The 18,280-nt window shown below is 40.3% G+C and overlaps 2 protein-coding genes across 2 annotated transcripts in view; one reads left to right on the top strand and one right to left on the bottom strand.

Moving 5' to 3' along the window:
- Positions 1-1,203: 1,203 nt before the first annotated feature.
- ZPBP2 (zona pellucida binding protein 2) lies at positions 1,204-18,233 on the bottom strand. Its single transcript, XM_073004227.2, has 8 exons — positions 17,425-18,233; positions 8,586-8,666; positions 8,089-8,214; positions 5,442-5,603; positions 4,298-4,516; positions 3,234-3,319; positions 2,110-2,287; positions 1,204-1,319 (listed from the first exon to the last, which is right to left on the bottom strand). The coding sequence occupies exons 2-8, from the start codon at positions 8,626-8,628 to the stop codon at positions 1,222-1,224; spliced, it is 912 nt and encodes a 303-aa protein (XP_072860328.1). The 5' UTR covers positions 8,629-8,666; positions 17,425-18,233; the 3' UTR covers positions 1,204-1,221.
- Positions 16,352-18,280, top strand: part of IKZF3 (IKAROS family zinc finger 3) — a 62,877-nt gene continuing 60,948 nt past the window's right edge. The window contains exon 1 of the mRNA XM_073004224.2: positions 16,352-16,506. Within this exon, the coding sequence (XP_072860325.2) occupies positions 16,500-16,506 (7 nt within the window). The 5' untranslated portion in view covers positions 16,352-16,499. The remainder of the gene's footprint in view (positions 16,507-18,280) is intronic.

Below are 18,280 nucleotides of genomic sequence, written 5' to 3'. Positions count from 1 at the left end.
ATATGGGACCGACAACATCATCCTACAACTGCTCTGTTATAGTTGGCTTTAACATATTATTAAATTTTTTTTAAAAAAATAATTTTCCAAGTTCTAAGTAGATTTAGAAGGAATTCAGACGGGCATATAGCTCGTCATTTGGGTCACCTTTGTTGCAGTTTGGTTTGAATTAAATTATGGCAACCACAAAAGAATAATAGTGATCCATTTTGCCCCTTTTAAAAGCTGTCACACTCCTTTCTGGCCCAGCACTAGAGCTGCCGTCTATTTGATGTAATTTGGAGTGCTCTTGATTATCCCATTCTGTAGCCCACGCAGATGGTTCATCTATTCCCAAAACAATTGCGAGTGAAGCTGTCTGTGTGGACAAGCCTGTGAGGTATGGAGTTGGGTTGTGAAATTTAAAAGGATGATGGAGAAACCCCTTCCTCTATTTTCATATTCTCTAATTCCCCACCCTCAACTGACACAGCACTATTCTAGATATACTGGAGGTGCCCTTCATCACTGGTATGTATCTGATGCAGTGATGACTCATTGGGAGAAAAAATTTAAAGGGGGGGGTCAGCACAATCAGCAGGAAACAAAAGGCAGGGCAGGGAAGGGAGTGTCATCCATAGAAAGGGGGACAAATTGGAGCAATCCATTGACCTGTATGGACCCTTCTCATGGGAAAAGAAACATCTCCAGTGTGAATACGATTAATTGTGAGATAAAATAGATTGCACTAAAGAGAAGAGCCTTTTAAGTGTGAATCAGACCACTCCAACTTCCCCCACATCTGGATGTGCCATTAGGTCTTTGGCTAAACCAGAGGTTGGGAGTTCAGGTCCCCACTGTGCTTCCTTGACAGGGGGTGGAGTTGATGATCCATCGGGTCCCTTCCAGCTCTGCAGCTCTAAGGTTAATTCCAAGTTTACTTTCATAGCAGCTAATAGAATGTTGCCATGTTATGTTCTCATTATATTCTATGTTTCTACACCCCATGTTATCACCAACGAGTAATACAGAGTGGAGACAGAGCACACAAAAATAAGGATTCAGAGAACAGAAGAGCTGAACTATAGGTGAAGAAGTTGAGCTAAATGGATGGCTACACCTTTCAGTGTTAGTCATGTGTTTAAAACAAGTCTAGCATGGCTCCAGGGCTGGAGGGGGGAAGCAGTGAAATAACAAGTTCATTTTTGTAGCTGCCAATCAATGTTTTTATTTTGATTTTATTTAGCAAGATTTTGCTCCATAGTGTATAATCCGAATGTTTGTGCATTTACGGCAAACCACCTCATTGTTTGGGCTGTAGGTTCCAGGATCACAGGCCACTGCAACCAAATGGAAAAACAAATGCTATAAGGTGGGAGAAATTAAGGAACCCTCCCCCCCCCAAAAAAATCCTGCCAACGGCATAAATGCAACATTGCAATTGCAACATTGCAATGATTGAGAATTTCTATAAAGAACACCCACGGTACTCCCATGACTAGAAGCTGGATGAGTTACTTTCTTTGACAGCAACTCCCAGAACCCTTCAGCCAGCATGGTCAGTAGCCCCACTGCCCGAGGTGTTCTGGGAGCTCTTTGTAAAAAAGTAACATCTCCAAGCTCTGCCCATGAGAAAACAAAATTGATATTTCCCTTAAACAGTTGTCTTTATGGGAAACGTCCCTGTCATTTGAGACCTCCCAATAAGCCTCCAAGGAACTTCCCAATGCCCCAGAACCGCAAAGAGATGAAAACTACTATCTTCCTTCACCATTAATGTAGTTAGTTCTTTAGAACATTTCCACTGAGCAGCTATGGAAATTTTGGCAGTATTTAAAATACTGAATTCTGAATGACAAATGGGGTGCTTACTCTCTGTATAAAATTCTGCTTTAAAGAGAGGAGACAGAGAAAATGCCTGTCCTTACATTGATAAATGCCTGTCCTTACACACTTTGATTTAAATGAACAAGCCAAGCAAGTAAGGATTGCTGCGATCTATCACTAACGCTTAGTCTCACCTACTTCACAGAGTTGTCGGGAATATAAATGGGGAACATAAAAAGTATGCCTCCCTCATCACCTTGGAGGATGCCGTATGGTGAAGGAAATAAAGAAATACATAAATACCACAGCAGTTTGAGCAGTCGCTATGGGTGATGTCATTTTTCCCAAATCCTGGCCGACAGTTGTCTAGACGAGTGACTTGGAAGCTATGTTCTTTGTAATGGATTGCTGGCATGTTCTGGAACTCATGCCTTAGGATGGTTACCTGGCTGCGGAAAAACTCTTCAATAAGCACTCGAGCCTAAAACAGACAATAATGTCAGAAAGATAACCATTTCCATTTTGATTAGCTATATCGAAGTTTTGCCTTCACCCTCTCTCTCACCATATTTAAATATGTGCTTAGGATGAGTTTTACCCTTCACGTTTTCAATATATCTTGTAGCACTTTTTTTCTGGTTCCCATAAAAGGTTGTTTGTATGCATATGTTTGAAAGTATTTGCAAAAGGCTGCTATACTGTTTAAGGGCTGCATTTCTGTATACAATTTAAGCTGCTTCCTCCCTCTCTTAGTACTTGTCAATGATGCCCAAGCAGGAGCCTTTTCACCTTTACCGTGTATGACATCAGGCAATAGGTCTGTGGAAATCCCACTCTAGTAAATCCCACTTTTTAGAACAATGATTCAGCAGTGGCTCCTGACCTTGAGTCTCTAGATGTTCTTGGATTACAACTTCCAGAAATCCTGGCCAGCACAGCTTATGCTGAATGCTTCTGGAAGTTTTAGTCCAAGAACATCTGGGGACCCAAAGCTGGGAACCACTAGATTAAAGGAACAGATGTTCTTTCTGACATCTGGTCTTACAGTTTGACTGCATCTGTCAGTTTGATCCACCAACCCATCAGTAGAGCCTCACGGCAGCCATACTTCTGTGTAATATTGTCCATGAATGCATGCACACGCTGTAACATTGGAAAACATTATAAATGTAGTAGGAGCATAGATGCAGGGATTTGCTGTCAAGAAGAGGAATAACTTACCTATCCCCCACGCCCACCCCAAGACCTGTATAGTAACACTGCAAGAAAAGATGATTCGTAGTCTGTTTGGAATGGTATATTACCTGGAGTCAGGAAATATATTTTATATTTTGTAAGTTGCTTTGAGTGTGTATATTTTCCTCAATCTGAAAAAAGCATTTCAGAATGTGCAAATATTTAGAGGTAAGTTTGGAAAAAAACCTGACCTTTTGAATATGGTTGTTGGTCACATCTTCGCAGTCAGGGGTAGAGTGGTGGCACATAACATCCCAACCAGGGGCAAACGGGTTCACTAAGACATGAAAGAAAACAAGCATTTGCAGATGAAAATGCACTTCTCTGCTATGTCTAAAATTATTATAGAATCACCAAAGAGTTAATGCTGGATTTTTTTTGCTTATGATCCATAACTTTGTTTGTTGTTGTTGTTTAGTCGTTAAGTCGTATCCGACTCTTTGTGACCCCATGGACCAGAGCCCTCCTGTCTTCCACTGCCTCCTGGAGTTTGGTTAAAAAAATTTTATGTAGGGGGTGAAAAACAGACTTTGTTTACACACAATTAAATCCTGTGGATTGGAATTGGGCTTACATCCAAGTAAGTATTTTCAGGATTGTAGCCATGAAGGCTTTATTCTCTATCAAATCTGCCTAGTGCAGGGATATTACTAACAAAACAGCAAGCAACACATAACTTGTCTTGCAGCTCCATCTTTAGGCCAGCAAGGAGAGAAAAAGTATCTGAACCTTTTAAAGTGAAGGGGAAATCTAGCCACAGAAAAGGACAATCTACTGTAGATCCATTTATAACCAGGTACCATGGACAGCAACCAAAGGCCTTTGCTTTTGAGAGAACACTTTCCCCAGACATCACTGCCATGGAACTTCTATGCACAGCAGTGAATTCTGCAGCATGGATTAATGTAAAATTATTATCTGGCCATATAGCTGTATAAAGTTCACCACTGAATAACCACAAAACACTTCACATATACTGGACAGGGGTCAGAATACAGATCTTTCTGCTGGTCTATAGCCTTCACATTTCCTATTTCAGAAACCATGTATTCAGTGGTTACTTTGACGTATCGGTCACATAGACCTCAATTATCTGAAGAAGGCTGTGATTTTGATGTACTTGTATCATCAGTAAGCAAGGCACTGACAGCACAGAGGCACAGCTATGGGACCTTTAAACACAATCCAGTTCCACGAGGATTGCAACACTTCTAATAAGGAAAGGTCAAGAGGGGAGCTGCCCCCATTCTATTACCTTGAAATAGAATAAATAGCTCATCTACCAGCCCACGGTTTGGTTGCTTGACGGAGTAACACTTGTACGATGGGTCAGTAATGTGGCACGTCAGGTAGGAAATTAGATTGTTCAAGATTTTCTTCAGCTCTTCAAAGAATTGTTCATTTGCTGCTAGGCTGCACTGTATTGTTGAAAAGTGAACAGACATTCGAAAAGTGTAGTCTGGTTCCCGATATGCTTTGAAAGAGAAGAGAAAAGGGTGTGTAATGTCTGTGTGAATCTAAATAGCATGCACTATTATTTGTTGTTATTACTAATCATATTTATAAGTTTATAAATCACAAAGCACATTCAGAAGTTAAACATGTGAAAAAAGACTTAAGCCCTGCTCCCTCAGTTTTATAAAAGCATCTTCAGGCCCTAGTCAGTATTACTGACCAAAATGTGGTTTGTGACCCATGCAGTGTCTTTTGATCTTGATGCAGACATAGGGGAGTTCTGAACTCTATTATAACCAAATTTAAACATTGTAATGAGTAACAGTAAGAGACCACTCTTTTAAAAACTCAGTGGCTGAATCACTGGGTTTCATGAGTCAACATCTCTATAAAGTTCCATTGATTCAAATGGGCCTGCTCTAAGTGCAATTTAGTTTATTAAAATAATCCCCACTGATTCAACAGGCCTACTCTAGTATGAGTTACTAGACTAAGCAACAGGATTTAGGGCAATTAGTAATGGGGATGAATTACTTTTTAAAAAGTGACCCAAGCTCTGTATAGAATCTATCAGGGCTAGTTTTTGGACCAGGATGGGGATTACTGTATGGTCTACCCCAAAGTTTGGGAAACATCTCTTCACTCTCTTCACATGTCTATGGTTTCTGTTAATGTCCTATGTTTTTCAGATGCACACAGCACCAAAAATGTTTTTAAAAATCTAAAATATAAATTTGCTCTGGACACTGGGCAAGGAAGTAGGATCATTAGGAGATTGCTCATTTATGAATATCCACATATATTTTGTATGTTAAGTTTTGGATTTGGGTTTGAGGCATAAATTCACTTGATCCAGTCACGTGAGGCTAGCAGTTATGCATGGTGGAGTTGGAGGCTACAGGTGGCATAATGTGGTGGGTTCAGACAGGATTTGTTTTTCTTACCATAAACCATAAATTTATATGTCCTATACATTTCTTCTTCTGATTCCATGTCATTTTGGAAAACTTTGTATGTAAGGGTGCAAGTATAAGATCCAGACATATCTTCTCTAAAACTGAGCACCATCAACTTTCCAGTTGCTGTGAGATTCACATGCCTTTTTCCTAAAACAGAAAAATGAAAACAAATCATTAGATGCACAACAGGAGCTAAAAGATTCTGGATTCTGAGGCAACAGCACAGGTGCAAATGATTGGATACAAGAGTTCCGGTACACGATAAAGGAGTGTTCTAATTTTGCTTCTTAGGCTATGGGTGAAATCATACATTAAGACAAATACATATTTTCTCCTCTTGCAATGTTACCCCTCAAGGTTTACTATCTTTTACAGCTACAAACACCAGATACACCAACAAAGTCATATTATCTACTAACAGATAGTATGCGGAAAGCATAAAAAAACTAATTTTCCAAATGCAGATTGGGGAAAAACAGACAGTTTTTCATCTTGAGGGTACATTGCTTCTAGATATGGAATAAGTATTCCTTTAATAAAGCCCTGAGATAACGCCACACCCCAAAATAATTGCCATTACAGATATTAGAACCAGATCTTCACCTATTCTGAAAAAAAGCAGAACTTGAAGTAATGAGTTACAAGTAATACTGTACATTTACCTGTCAAAAAGCATTACTTTTTTTGTAACAGGATGTAATAAGGTTACATTTTAAAAATAAGTCAATGAAGGGAAAATGTCACAAGGGCACCTTCCAATTAATCTTCAAAGGCTATTCAGCTATTCTTTAAAGCATTTTGGGTACATTTTCCAACGCCACATTCTGAGCTATCACTAATCCCCTCCAAATTAATGGCAAAACAGTGTGCAAGTGTTTACAAGAACAAGCTATATTTTGGGGGGATGATGTAGCAATTTAAACAATGAATTACTTTTAAAAATGTAAACTAGCGAACTCTGCAGAAAGGTTAAGATACAGTATTTACAGAAGAGGAAGTATCTTAACCTTTATGTAGTCTTAACCAATAAAAAGAGGTTAAGACTACAACAATTAAACTGTTATAATCACCCTTTAGCCAATTTAGACTGGAAATCGGGAGGGGGGGAGAGCAGTTGGGGAATAACTACATAAACACATGCTCAGCCAAAATAGATCTCAAATACTGTAGCTCTGATGGCAAGCTGGGAAGGGGGGGGGAATTCATAGATTTTGGAGATAGGAGCAATTTGAGGTGACCGGAGCAAAATGAACTGGATTCTCCTGGCTGCTGATTTGTATTCACCAACCCACCTCAAAATGATGCTATGTTGTGACACCGCATTAGTCCAAGACGGGCAAAAACTGTACACTTCAATGGTGGCTGTCATTCTCCCTTCCCCTAAATATTTCCTCAGAACAATTCTGCATCATAAAAATGCTGTCATTCCGGAGCACTTCAGGGGCAGGGAATGGCAAACAGCAGGCAGTTGTGCTAATAAGAGTAGAGCACTTTAAAGTAATTTCCACCTCTTTTAGGAGTTTTCACTCCAATGTTCATCAGGATGGCTACACATCCTCTTTAAGGGAAAGGCAGTTCTCTATTTCAGTGTTCCCGACCTTGGGTCCCCAGATGTTCTTGAACTAGAATTCCCAGAAGTCTTCATCACTAACTGTGCTGGCCAGGATTTCTGGGAGATGTAGTCCAAGAACATCTGGGGACCCAAGGCAGGAAACTACTGCTCTATTTGAAAGAGTTGTCTGTTTCTAGACACAAAGAAAGAAATCAAGGACCTTGAATTTGCCCATCCAGAGCTGGCATCTGGCCAACAGACTCAAGGGACCTAGACAATGTCTTCCTTGTTCAGGTAAGATATATTATATCTCTTTTTAAAGTACTAATCACTTCTATTTCTGCACCTGTACATGTAATATAGCATATACCAGTTCTGTGTAGATTGATGTCTTTTTTTTTCCCCTTCTTCTGGGTGGCACATGTCCTCCCTTTTGGTGCTGTGCAAGTGGCCAATCCTGTGTTTGTCTGTGTTACAAACACGTACTGGTTTCATAGCAAAAAACAACAACAACAACAACAACAACAAAACACACACACACAAACAAAACAACCACTGTTTCCTGCAACGATTCCTGGAAATTGTAGCATGGTGAAGGTGCTGTTGATTAATAACCAACAGTAGCTTGGTGAAAATGCTGACACTTCTCGCAGTTCCCAGAGGAGAAGCAATGACTATTACATTATTTTTTCATTACACCAAAGATTTCTCATGGACCTTCAGTATGTGCGACTCACATTATCATCCTGTCTCTGGAATTTTGAAAAGCATATTGTCCAATCCTGAGCTTCTTTTTGCAAGCAACCTCTGTTACCTCTCCTGAAAATGGTAAATTCTTCTACCTTCCCCTCTTCTTTTGGCCACTACATAAATAAAGCTGCTATTTGCCATTTTGGGCCACCATAAAAATGTCTTTTAGATCAGTCTACATGCCAAATTGAAGCTGAATATTTGGGCTCAAAAGAGGTTTGAAAGGTCGAATGTCACGGACAGGAGATATTAGGGGGAAATCTTGCCTCCGCCTTCAAGAGAGAGCATTTTGGTAATTTCCATTTCTTATGCTATCACAACATGACTCACTGTTTAGAGTGTGTCCATCTGGTCCAATCCATAGGTAGGTAGGGTCTATGACTTCATTTTGTGAAAGAGACAAATCCATGCAGACAAGATAAGGGCTGTTTCTGTGCACCTTGACATAGACATCCACTGCAGAACAAGAAGATGAAAAGTTAGTGATCACCACAACTGGCTGATCACTGTTAAGGAGGAAGAGTTCCTAGCCTGGGCATTACCTTGGCATACTTGCTTTCTATGTGGAAGGTGTTGTTATATTTTTCTATATGGATAAGAACTCGGTTTTCTGACATATGCAGTGTGAACTGGTATCAACCAGGTACAAATTTCACATCAGAATGACAACATGTCCTAAAGAGAAATCCAAGACTACACATTGGGAGGTTTTATCCAGCTGTCTCTGATGTCAAGTAGAATTTCTGTCAGTTTCATCATAACGCAGGTAAGACTGATAATCTTCTGGGTAATTCTGAATTATTATGTTTGGATGGATGTAACATTACCTTTATGCTTGGTATTGCCATAAATGTAATTCTTTTTCATCATCTTAAGAGGATATTTTTCTTCCTCTACTCCATTTTGTACTGCGGAGAAAAGTATACAATAATTAGTATTGGAAATGAACAGGGGTCAACCCCTTGCTGAAAATAAGTTCACTGAGTGGTTTTGGACCAGTCAATCCCTCTCATTTGGCCTTTTCTTCCAGCAAAGGTGACATCCATCAAGTATGCAACTCTACCCTCAGTGACCCAGCAAAACTAGAACCGGGGCTGGGACTAAGGCTGAGAGATAGGACTAGGAATAAAACTAGGACTTGAACCAGAGAACCAGCACACTGTAACAGTAAGACTGTATAACTAGAACTGGGGAGAGCTAGGCTCAAATCCGAACATGTCTAAGAAGTTCAGCTGATGGCCTTGTGTCAGTAACTGTCTCTCATTTTAACTAAAAAATGGGTGAGGAGCAGGGAGTCAAGAAAGACCATTTACATTGTTTTCAGCACACTGGAGAAAAATGCAATCAGTCAATCTACCAGTTGGGCCAGAATGAACAACAAAAACAACAGCAATTGAAATCCTTCATATCTGAGGAGGATGTTTTTTTAATGTCCAGTCTTCTGGGTCTCACCTCTTTCTGTGCCCTTTCAAGCAGCCTGGAGAGCATGAGGCCAGAACTGAATTTGACATCTGCTTCCCCTTTAAAGTGGAACGCTATAGCCAACAATAATGACGATAATGAGGATATGCATAAATGAACACAAAATGCAGTGTTCTCCTAGAACCATTAAAGTGTTTGAAAACTGGTGCTTTGCATTCTCCATCGCTCTTCATCCTCTTCATATGAAGATGAGGGAAAGACATTCAACTCACTGGTTAAGCATATTGGTCTCTCTCTCTGGGGGAGCAGGATGAAGAATGTGAGGTTCAGTGAAGAAGAAACTATCAGAGTTATCAGTTTATAGCTTGCCAGGATATATAATCAGGAAGAAGGGGACGACAGAGGATGAGATGATTGGACAGTGTCATCGAAGCTACCAACATGAATTTGACCCAGCTCCGGGAGGCAGTGGAAGACAGGAGGGTCTGGTGTGCTCTGGTCCATGGGGTCAAGAAGAGTCGGACATGACTAAATGACTAAACAACAACAAGGATATACAATCAAGGGGTCCTCTCCATCCCCCATTGAATAGGATGGTTGAGACACAGGCAAACGTCACTGTATATTTTTTAGAGCTAACAAGCTCCTGGCTTGACTTAAGATCAAACTAGACATTACAGATGGCAATGTCATTAGAAGCTGAAATCCCAAAGGTCTTCTGGAGATATGATTTTGGCAGACCTTCGTGTCTCGGAAACAGACTTGCAAAACAAACAAACAAACCCCATATTCTTCTCTTGAAGACCAATCACAAAACAAAGATGTCTCATTGTTAAGGTAGTCCATCCCTCTACTTGAAAGATTTTCCTTGTTTTCCAGAAATTAAACCCTTAAAAAGGTGAAGTGCCAGTATTGAATTGTGACAGGAGTGAACATGAGGCCACTGGTGGATGAGCTGAGCTCAATAGCTTGGTGGCTTAGGTTAGAAGTTCGAGTCCCCACTGGGCCTCCTTGATCCCTAGGATCTCTTCCAGCTCTGCAGTTCTAAGATTCTTCCATTATGTAGAGTTACATCAACCCACTTATTTCCCTAGTGGGGCAGTGAGGGTAGCCATTTTGTCCCCAGCAAAATCCTTTGAAATGACTTTTTCTTAGGGAAACCCCTTTCTTAGAGGCCTTTTATTTCTTAGAGGCAATGTAGGTGGAGGTAGGGATAGTCCTGGGGCAAACTAGCCATACTGCTGCTTCCTGTGTTAGCACTAAATGTATTCACTTAAAATAGATGCAGGGCATCCTTGCTACATGATATTAAGCATAATTCCACAGAGCTCCTCTTTAAATATATGTTTCTCTACTTCATAACCCCAAAACACATATTTACTGTTTTGTCACCCATTCTGCCGGCATGCAAGAGAATACCTTTCTCTACCACAATGTGCATAGATTTGGTCCATAACACTGCTCCATAAAGAGACTATTTCTTGTCAAGCATTCAAGTATACTCCACCTCTACATGAAGCCACTGAAAGGTTTATCATTGTCAAAAATGTTTCAGGATGCCTACCTGGAAGCTTCTCCCCCCCCCCCCCACTTCTAGATATGTGTGGCTTACATTACTCACTCAGCGATAAAGGAAAGGCGCTTTTTGTTAACCCAGGTTTCCTACCTAACACTTTCTGATGCAAAAGTCAGTGCTCAGCCCAGGGCAAATTATGTCAGTGTGTCTCATGGTACAATGGCTTCCAAATGTTCTGTCTTTCAGAAAAGCTCTCACTATTTACTTAGACAATAGCAAGGCATTCCAACAGAACCCCAATACCATGGAGAAGTTTCTGAACAGGTTCCAGGAGACCAACCAAAATCTATAAACTTTCAGTTCATAAGGGCCATTTGGGCTTGCATCACATGAACTGAGCATGCAACTCACTAACACATCAATAAGCCTCACACTGTGGGAAAAGGTAGAGAGTCGTAGTGACCAAGCTGTTTTTCTCAGAACCTTATCTGACCACCACATTGTTATTCTGGCTGAGGAAATTCTGATAAGCTTCCAAAAAGATCAATAGCATTTCTTGGAACATGATTTATCCTAGTGGAAAAGGGAATTAGTTGGTTACAGGATCAGGAAATAAAGAAAGACTGAATCCTAATCCTTTTCTTATGCAACATGTGTTGGCTCTAACACAAAAAAACCTGACCAAAATAAGTGACTGCCAAAAAAATGAACAATGAATATTAAACAACCATTGATACTATAAAAATGAACATACTATATTATCCATTGGGTTCTAATTTGCCTGAGAAGATGTTTCCCATTCACCTGAAATCAAAATCAACTGTAAGGTTGAGGCCAGAGCCTATTTTGAGACTCGAAATTGTGTGAATATTAGTGTCAACCCTGGCAATATTACATTTTGGACAACAGCACCCAAAATCCGTCACTCATTGTGGCCACTAACCACACTGACTGGTAGATTCTACACAGTTCAGAAAAAATCAGGAAAAGGCTGCCTTTTGTTTAGAGCAGTGGTTCTTAACCTTGGGTTACTCAGGTGTTTTTGAACTGCAACTCCCAGAAACCCCAGCCAGCACAGCTGGTGGTGAAGGCTTCTGGCAGTTGCAGTCCAAGAACACCTGAGTAACCCAAGGTTAAGAACCACTGGTTTAGAGGGATCAGTGATAAATTTCAAATCATTGACTGAAGCCACACCCTCATGCAACAGACCTCTTGCAGACTGCAGCTGTCTCCTTCATCTAAGAAGCTACACCTGACCTGTGGTTATGGGATTTTGGGACTTTAATAAAAACATGTACTTTTGGAACTACCAACAAGAACTTGGCGCACAGCCTGAGGAAGATGAATTATCACTGGAAGCTCACTGTTCATTTTGGTTTGTTGTGAGTTTTTTAGTGGTCCAATAAAGACATTGCCTGTTCCTGCATTTCTCTTGGTAGATTCTATGAGCTTTAGTTGAAAAAAAATTAGCAATAACATTTCCAGGCTCTGCACATAGCTGTTCTTAAGTGAAAGGCTTTCTTCCTTAGGGGGTTACAACATCAAGAAAGGGAGTTTGAACCTCAGGACCATTTGGTTTTTTTAAAAAAATGAAATATTGCCCTGAAGTGGGTTTCTGTGTTAGAGCCCTGCATAACTCACATGCCCTGACGTTGTAGAACAGATGTCAGTTACCTTTGTTTGAGGCACTGAGAGTATTCAGCATCACTCCTATAGTGAGGAGAAAGTGTGGGGTGATGAACAAGGGAAGGGACAACGAACCGCTGCCAGCTTGCATGGTGCAAGAGAGAGCCCATCCTTCCCTCCTACTCAAGCCTACACAGCCTTCTGTCCATCAGGAAGAGGAAAAGAAACAGATGTACCCTTCCCCCCACTTGTTCATGTTCTAACTGTCACAATTCCAATGGTCTTCGGAACATGCTTTTAAAAGTAACCATGGTTACCTTTCTGTCTCAGTTGTTCTCCAAGTAAGTTCCGGAAATCCCAAGATTCCTTTGAAAGTGTACATCTGTCAGTGCTGGCCAAGCCTTAGAAAACATGTCCATTTCGGCTGGGTAGAATCTGAGAGCTCTGGGCCATAAAACTAACTTTCCCCCCAACTTTTTGGTGGAAAACATGACTGAAAGACAGCTTGTGGTCAACTATTACCAGCTTGGTACTGGTCTGGCACCACTGCATTTCTTTGCAATGCTCAGTTAATGAAAAAGATTGGGTGGGTTCTCAGTCACCCTTTCATTATGAAGTGGGTGACCATAAGGTCTAATAGGTTAGGCCCAACCAGTGCTCCCCTTACAACTGGTTCTGTGATTAGAAAGAAGCAAGTTAACTCAAGCAGCAAATATTGGGGGTAGGTATCATCCTACTGTCATCAGATGTAGCAGAGAACACTGTCCTGTCCCAATTCCTGTCCCAATGCTGGAGTAAGTTTCAACACTGAAGATCCTATACATGGGATGTGGGAGACCTCACCCCCCTCCCGGGCCACAAAATGTCTATGGCAAGCCCTGTTTAGAATCCTCTGTAACAGATTTCCTCAACAGACAGATTGGTGTGGAAGGCTTCTTTGAAATAAAGATTTTGAACATAGTATTTTTTAGAATTTACTGCTTCAATTGTGTCACTAATGCGTACTGTGTTTGTAACCTGAGGGTACCATCCTATAAAAATATACCTGGGAGTATTAAGTTCTATGAATCCAAGGCAGACCTTTCAACATCACAGCAATCCAAGTTTATACACCAACCACCAATGCTGAAGAGGCTGAAAATTACCAATTCTATGAAGATTTACAACACCTTCTAGAACTGATACCAAAGAAAGATGTTCTTCTCATTATAGGGGACTGGAATGCTAAAGTAGGGAGTCAAGAGATAAAAGGAACAATAAGTAAGTTTGGCTTTGGAGTTCAAAACAAAGCAGGGCAAAGGCTAATACAGTTTTGTCAAGAGAACAAGCTGGTAATCACAAACACTCTTTTCCAACAACACAAGAGGTGACTCCACACATGGACATTACCAGATGTGCAATACCGAAATCAGATTGATTATATTCTTTGCAGCCAAAGATGGGGATACAGTCAGCAAAAACAAGACCTGGAGCTGATTGAGGCTCTCATCATCAGCTTCTTATAGCAAAACTCAAGTTTAAACTGAAGAAAGTAGGAAAAACCACTGGGCTAGTCAGGTATAATCTAAACCAAATCCTTTATGAATACACAGTGGAAGTGAAGAAGAGATTTAAGGAACTAGATTTGGTGGACAGAGTGCCCGAAGAACTGTGGATGGAGGCTCGCAACATTATACAGGAGGCAGCAACAAAAACCATCCCAAAGAAAATGAAATGCAGGAAAGCAAAGTGACTGTCCAACAAGGCCTTACAAATAGCAAAGAAGAAAAGGGAAACAAAATGCAAGGGAGACAGGGAAAGTTACAGAAAATTGGTTATGACTTCCAAAGAACAGCAAGGAGAGAAAAGAGGGCCTTCTTAAATGAACAGTGCAAAGAAACAGAGGAAAATATTAGAAAGGGAAAAACCAGAGATCTGTTCAAGAAAACTGGAGATAGTACAGGAACATTTTGTGCAAAGATGGACATGATAAAGGACAAAATGGTAGGAACCTAACAGAAGCAGAAGACATCAAGAAGAGGTGGCAAGAATACACCGACGAATTATACTAGAAAGATCTGGATGTTCCAGACAACCCATATAGTGTGGTTGCTGACCTTGAGCCAGACATTCTGGAGAGTGAAGTCAAGTGGGCCTTAGAAAGCATGGCTAACAACATAGCCAGAGGAGGTGATGGCATTCTAGTGGAACTATTTAAAATCTTTAAAAATGACACTGTTAACGTACTACACTCAATATGCCAGCAAGTTTGGAAAACTCAGCAGTGGCTAGAGGATTGGAAAAGATCAGTCTACATCCCAATCCCAAAAAAGGGCAGTGCCAAAGAATGCTCTAACTACTGTACAATTGCACTCATTTCACATGTTAGCAAGGTTATGCTCAAAATCCTACAAGGTAGGCTTCAGCAGTATGTGGACTGAGAACCCCCAGAAGTACAAGCTGGATTTCGAAGGGGCAGAGGAACTAGAGACCAAATTGCTAACAGGCACTGGATTATGGAGAAAGCCTGAGAGTTCCAGAAAAATATCTACTTCTTCTTCATTGACTATGCAATAGCCTTTGACTGTGTGGACCACAGCAAACTATGGCAAGTTCTTAAAGAAATGGGAGTGCCTGACCACCTTATCTATCTCCTGAGAAATCTATATGTCGGACAGGAAGGAACAGTTAGAACTAGATATGGAGCAACTGATTGGTTCAAAATTGGGAAAGGAATACGACAAGGCTGTATATTATCTCCCTGCTTATTTAACTTACATGCAGGACTGGATGAATCCCATGCCAGAAAAAAGTGGTAAAAAGTGAGGAGGAATTAAAGAACCTCTTAATGAGGGTGAAAGAGGAGAGCACCAAAATGGTCTAAAGCTCAACATCAAAAAAAACCCTAAAATCATGGCCACTGGTCCCATCACCTCCTGGCAAATAGAAGGGGAAGATATGGAGACAGTGACAGATTTTACTTTCCTGGGCTCCATGATCACTGCAGATGGTGACAGCAACCACGAAATTAGAAGACACCTGCTTTTTGGGAGGAAAGTGATGACAAACCTAGACAGCATCTTAAAAGCCAGAGACATCACTTTGCCAACAAAGCTCCGCATAATCAAAGCTATGGTTTTTCCAGTAGTGATGTATGGAAGTGAGAGCTGGACCATAAAGAAGGCTGACTGCAAATAATTGATGCTTTTGAACTGTGGTGCTGGAGGAGACTCTTGAGATTCGCCTGGACTGCAAAGAAAACAAACGTATCCATTTTGAAGGAAATCAACCCGGATTGCTCACTGGAAGGACAGATCCTGAAGGTGAGGCTCCAATACTTTGGCCATCTGATGAGAAGAGACTCCCTGGAAAAGACCCGGATGTTGGGAAAATGTGAAAGCAAGAGGAGAAGGGGACAAAAGAGGACGAGATGGTTGGACAGTGTCATCGAAGCGACCAACATGAATTTGACCAAACTCCGGGAGCCAGTGGAAGACAGGAGGGCCTGGCGTGCCCTGATCCATGGGGTCATGAAGAATGAGACACGACTTAACAACTAAACAATAACAACAATTTAGTTTTAAGTAAACGTTCTTATGATCGCACTGTTAATGTCCAAAATCAAAGTCGTATGTGATGCCAGAAAAACTAATAAAACCCTGAAAGTTTTTGCTACCTCAGACAGATACTCATCTGGAAAAATTATATATAAATGTTTTAGAATTCAGCAATCTGAATGCAATACTGAGGACCATTTCCACACTCCCAACTGCAAAAGGGGGACAGGGCCTTGTCTCTGAAAACTGGGTTTCCAGATTGATTTCAGTCTCAGCTAGCATCACTTTTCAGCAAATTAAACAAAGCATGAAAATAGTGTGGTTTCAGTACTGGGGGGGGCAAATGTAGTTTCCCTGTAAGAGAAACTTAGAGAAAGATGAGTTAACTCCTCACAATGGTGGCATCATTGTCCCTTCTGATTTGCCACCTTCCCCCACCACCTGAGGGTGCTCTGTTCCTATGCAAGACGGAACCATTTCCTGTCCTTGTCAACCATGGATTTGTCATTATTGCAATGCAAGGCAGCCTCTTTTTCTTGAATCAGAAGCCTGCCTGTTTGGGATTCTTCTTTTCTTTCTGAAGTTCAGAAGAATCCCAGACCTCTGAAGAGAAGCACCTGGAGCAGCTGCTGCAAAATACAATGGAAGGTGAGAACTTTTCTGGAATTCTGCTGGATGTTGCTTTATCCATCCTCATATTTCCTTTTATCTGATTTTAGCCACCTTTTTTATTTCCTTCTATTTTATTTTCTTGAGCACGTAGCACTTTGATCATTGTCGCTGCTTGGCTTGCAAAGCTTCCTTCTATGCAGTTTTTTCCCTTTTATAACCTCTTAATTCATACACACACATGCATCACCCAGTTAAGTTTGCAAGGAGAGAGTGTTAAAAGCAATGTTGGGAGATCGCCAGGATCTGAAAGTCATTTGTTGTACGAAAATTATGAGGCAATCCATTGCTTTTATCTAGCTTTTTAAAACAGACATAGCTTTTTCTCTTTTGATGCCACCATTTCAATGAAGATTTTGCAATGGCTTTTAAAAATGAATTTTCTTAAACTATTCCCTTCATCATGATAAAGTTTTACAAAATTCCATCTTGGCACCTCAGTAGACAGTTTGTCCCTTGCTGCTAAGACACTTACTGAGTTGGGGACAACATTTTACACTTCATCCTTCAAGGAGACAACGTTTAACATTTTCTGATTCTGTTAACAGTACAAATTTTAAGCAATCTGCATTCACAGAATGACTTAATAACTGATTATAATTTAGGAAACACTTTCTCCACTCCAATTTTCTATCTGTAGTTGTCAGGCATTTTGGTTTTTCTTTGTACATGAACACAAACATACCTATTTACAGTGATGCGTAGACCAAACAGAAAGCATCTTTCACAGGTCAACATTTATAAATTTTTTACTTAACAGATTTAAGATTACAGTTGTATTTAAAAGGAAGACATTAAACTCAGCAAAATTTAAGTCTATGTAAACATCAGTTTTCTAGTAAGAATCAATCCTGAACTATCTCTAGAGGAAATATTTGGAAATTGAGGTTGTCTTACGTTGGGCACCTCATGGGAAGACAGGGTTTTCTGGAAAAGACAATCATGCTGGGAAAAATGAAAGGCAGCATGAAAAAGGGAAGATTAAATACCAGATGGTTTGACTCCCTAAAGGAAGTCATAGGCTTGAGTTTGCAAGAGCTGGGCATCACAGGAGATCATTTTGGAGATCTCTCAGCAACAACAACAAACATCAGTAAGATGCAGCAACAGTTACCACTTTTCTTTCTGTTTACAGTATTTTTTAAAATATGTGTCCCTGTATTTCAGGATTTCACCAGGCCATGGGATATCTCAAATTCCAGATTTGAAACTGCAAGAATGTTGCAACTTCCTTTAAAAATAGTTGATCTGACAGGTTAAAACAGTGCATAGTATTCTTCAGAACAGTCTGCCAGGACATTTTCAAGAGATAAAAAAAGAACTCAGTATGCCGCCTAGTTGTCATCAATCTTGACTTTGTTAATATTAATAGTTTGGGTCTCAAAGAACTTTTCATTCAGTAAAGCAGATATATAGCCTCCGATTTACTAAGACTCTTGTCCAGCACAATGAAATTGAAATAGTCAAAATTTTCATTACCACCTCTTAAAAGATAGTCCTTATTTTAGATATCCCATAACCCAATATATTTATTTTTTTACTATTTTTAAAAAAACTTTTTTAGTATTGTCTCTGAGAATCATGTACTTCTCCTTTTTGGATAGGGTTAGGGTCAAACCTAAGTAGGTTTATTGAGAAGAAGAAATTGGATTTTTTTTTCTTTTAAGAAGACTGAATAATGACATGTTGAAGCCCACATAACTAGCAGTGGCAGCATGATATTTTGCTTAGAGGTGAACTCCTTTGAAATCTG

This window comes from Pogona vitticeps, chromosome 6 (genome assembly GCF_051106095.1).
Source record: "Pogona vitticeps strain Pit_001003342236 chromosome 6, PviZW2.1, whole genome shotgun sequence".
Taxonomy (NCBI): domain Eukaryota; kingdom Metazoa; phylum Chordata; class Lepidosauria; order Squamata; family Agamidae; genus Pogona; species Pogona vitticeps.
Note: the sequence above shows the minus strand (reverse complement) of the source record. Positions and strands in the feature narration are given on the sequence as shown.

Excerpts from the sequence above, each read along its gene's own strand:
- ZPBP2 (XM_073004227.2), bottom strand. The coding sequence starts at position 8,628 with ATGATGAAAAAGAATTACATTTATGGCAATACCAAGCATAAAG. Across the intron at positions 2,288-3,233 it reads CCAACAACCATATTCAAAAG|GCTCGAGTGCTTATTGAAGA; the intron begins GTCAGGTTTTTT and ends TGTCTGTTTTAG. Across the intron at positions 1,320-2,109 it reads CGACTGCTCAAACTGCTGTG|TGGCCTGTGATCCTGGAACC; the intron begins GTATTTATGTAT and ends ATTTGGTTGCAG.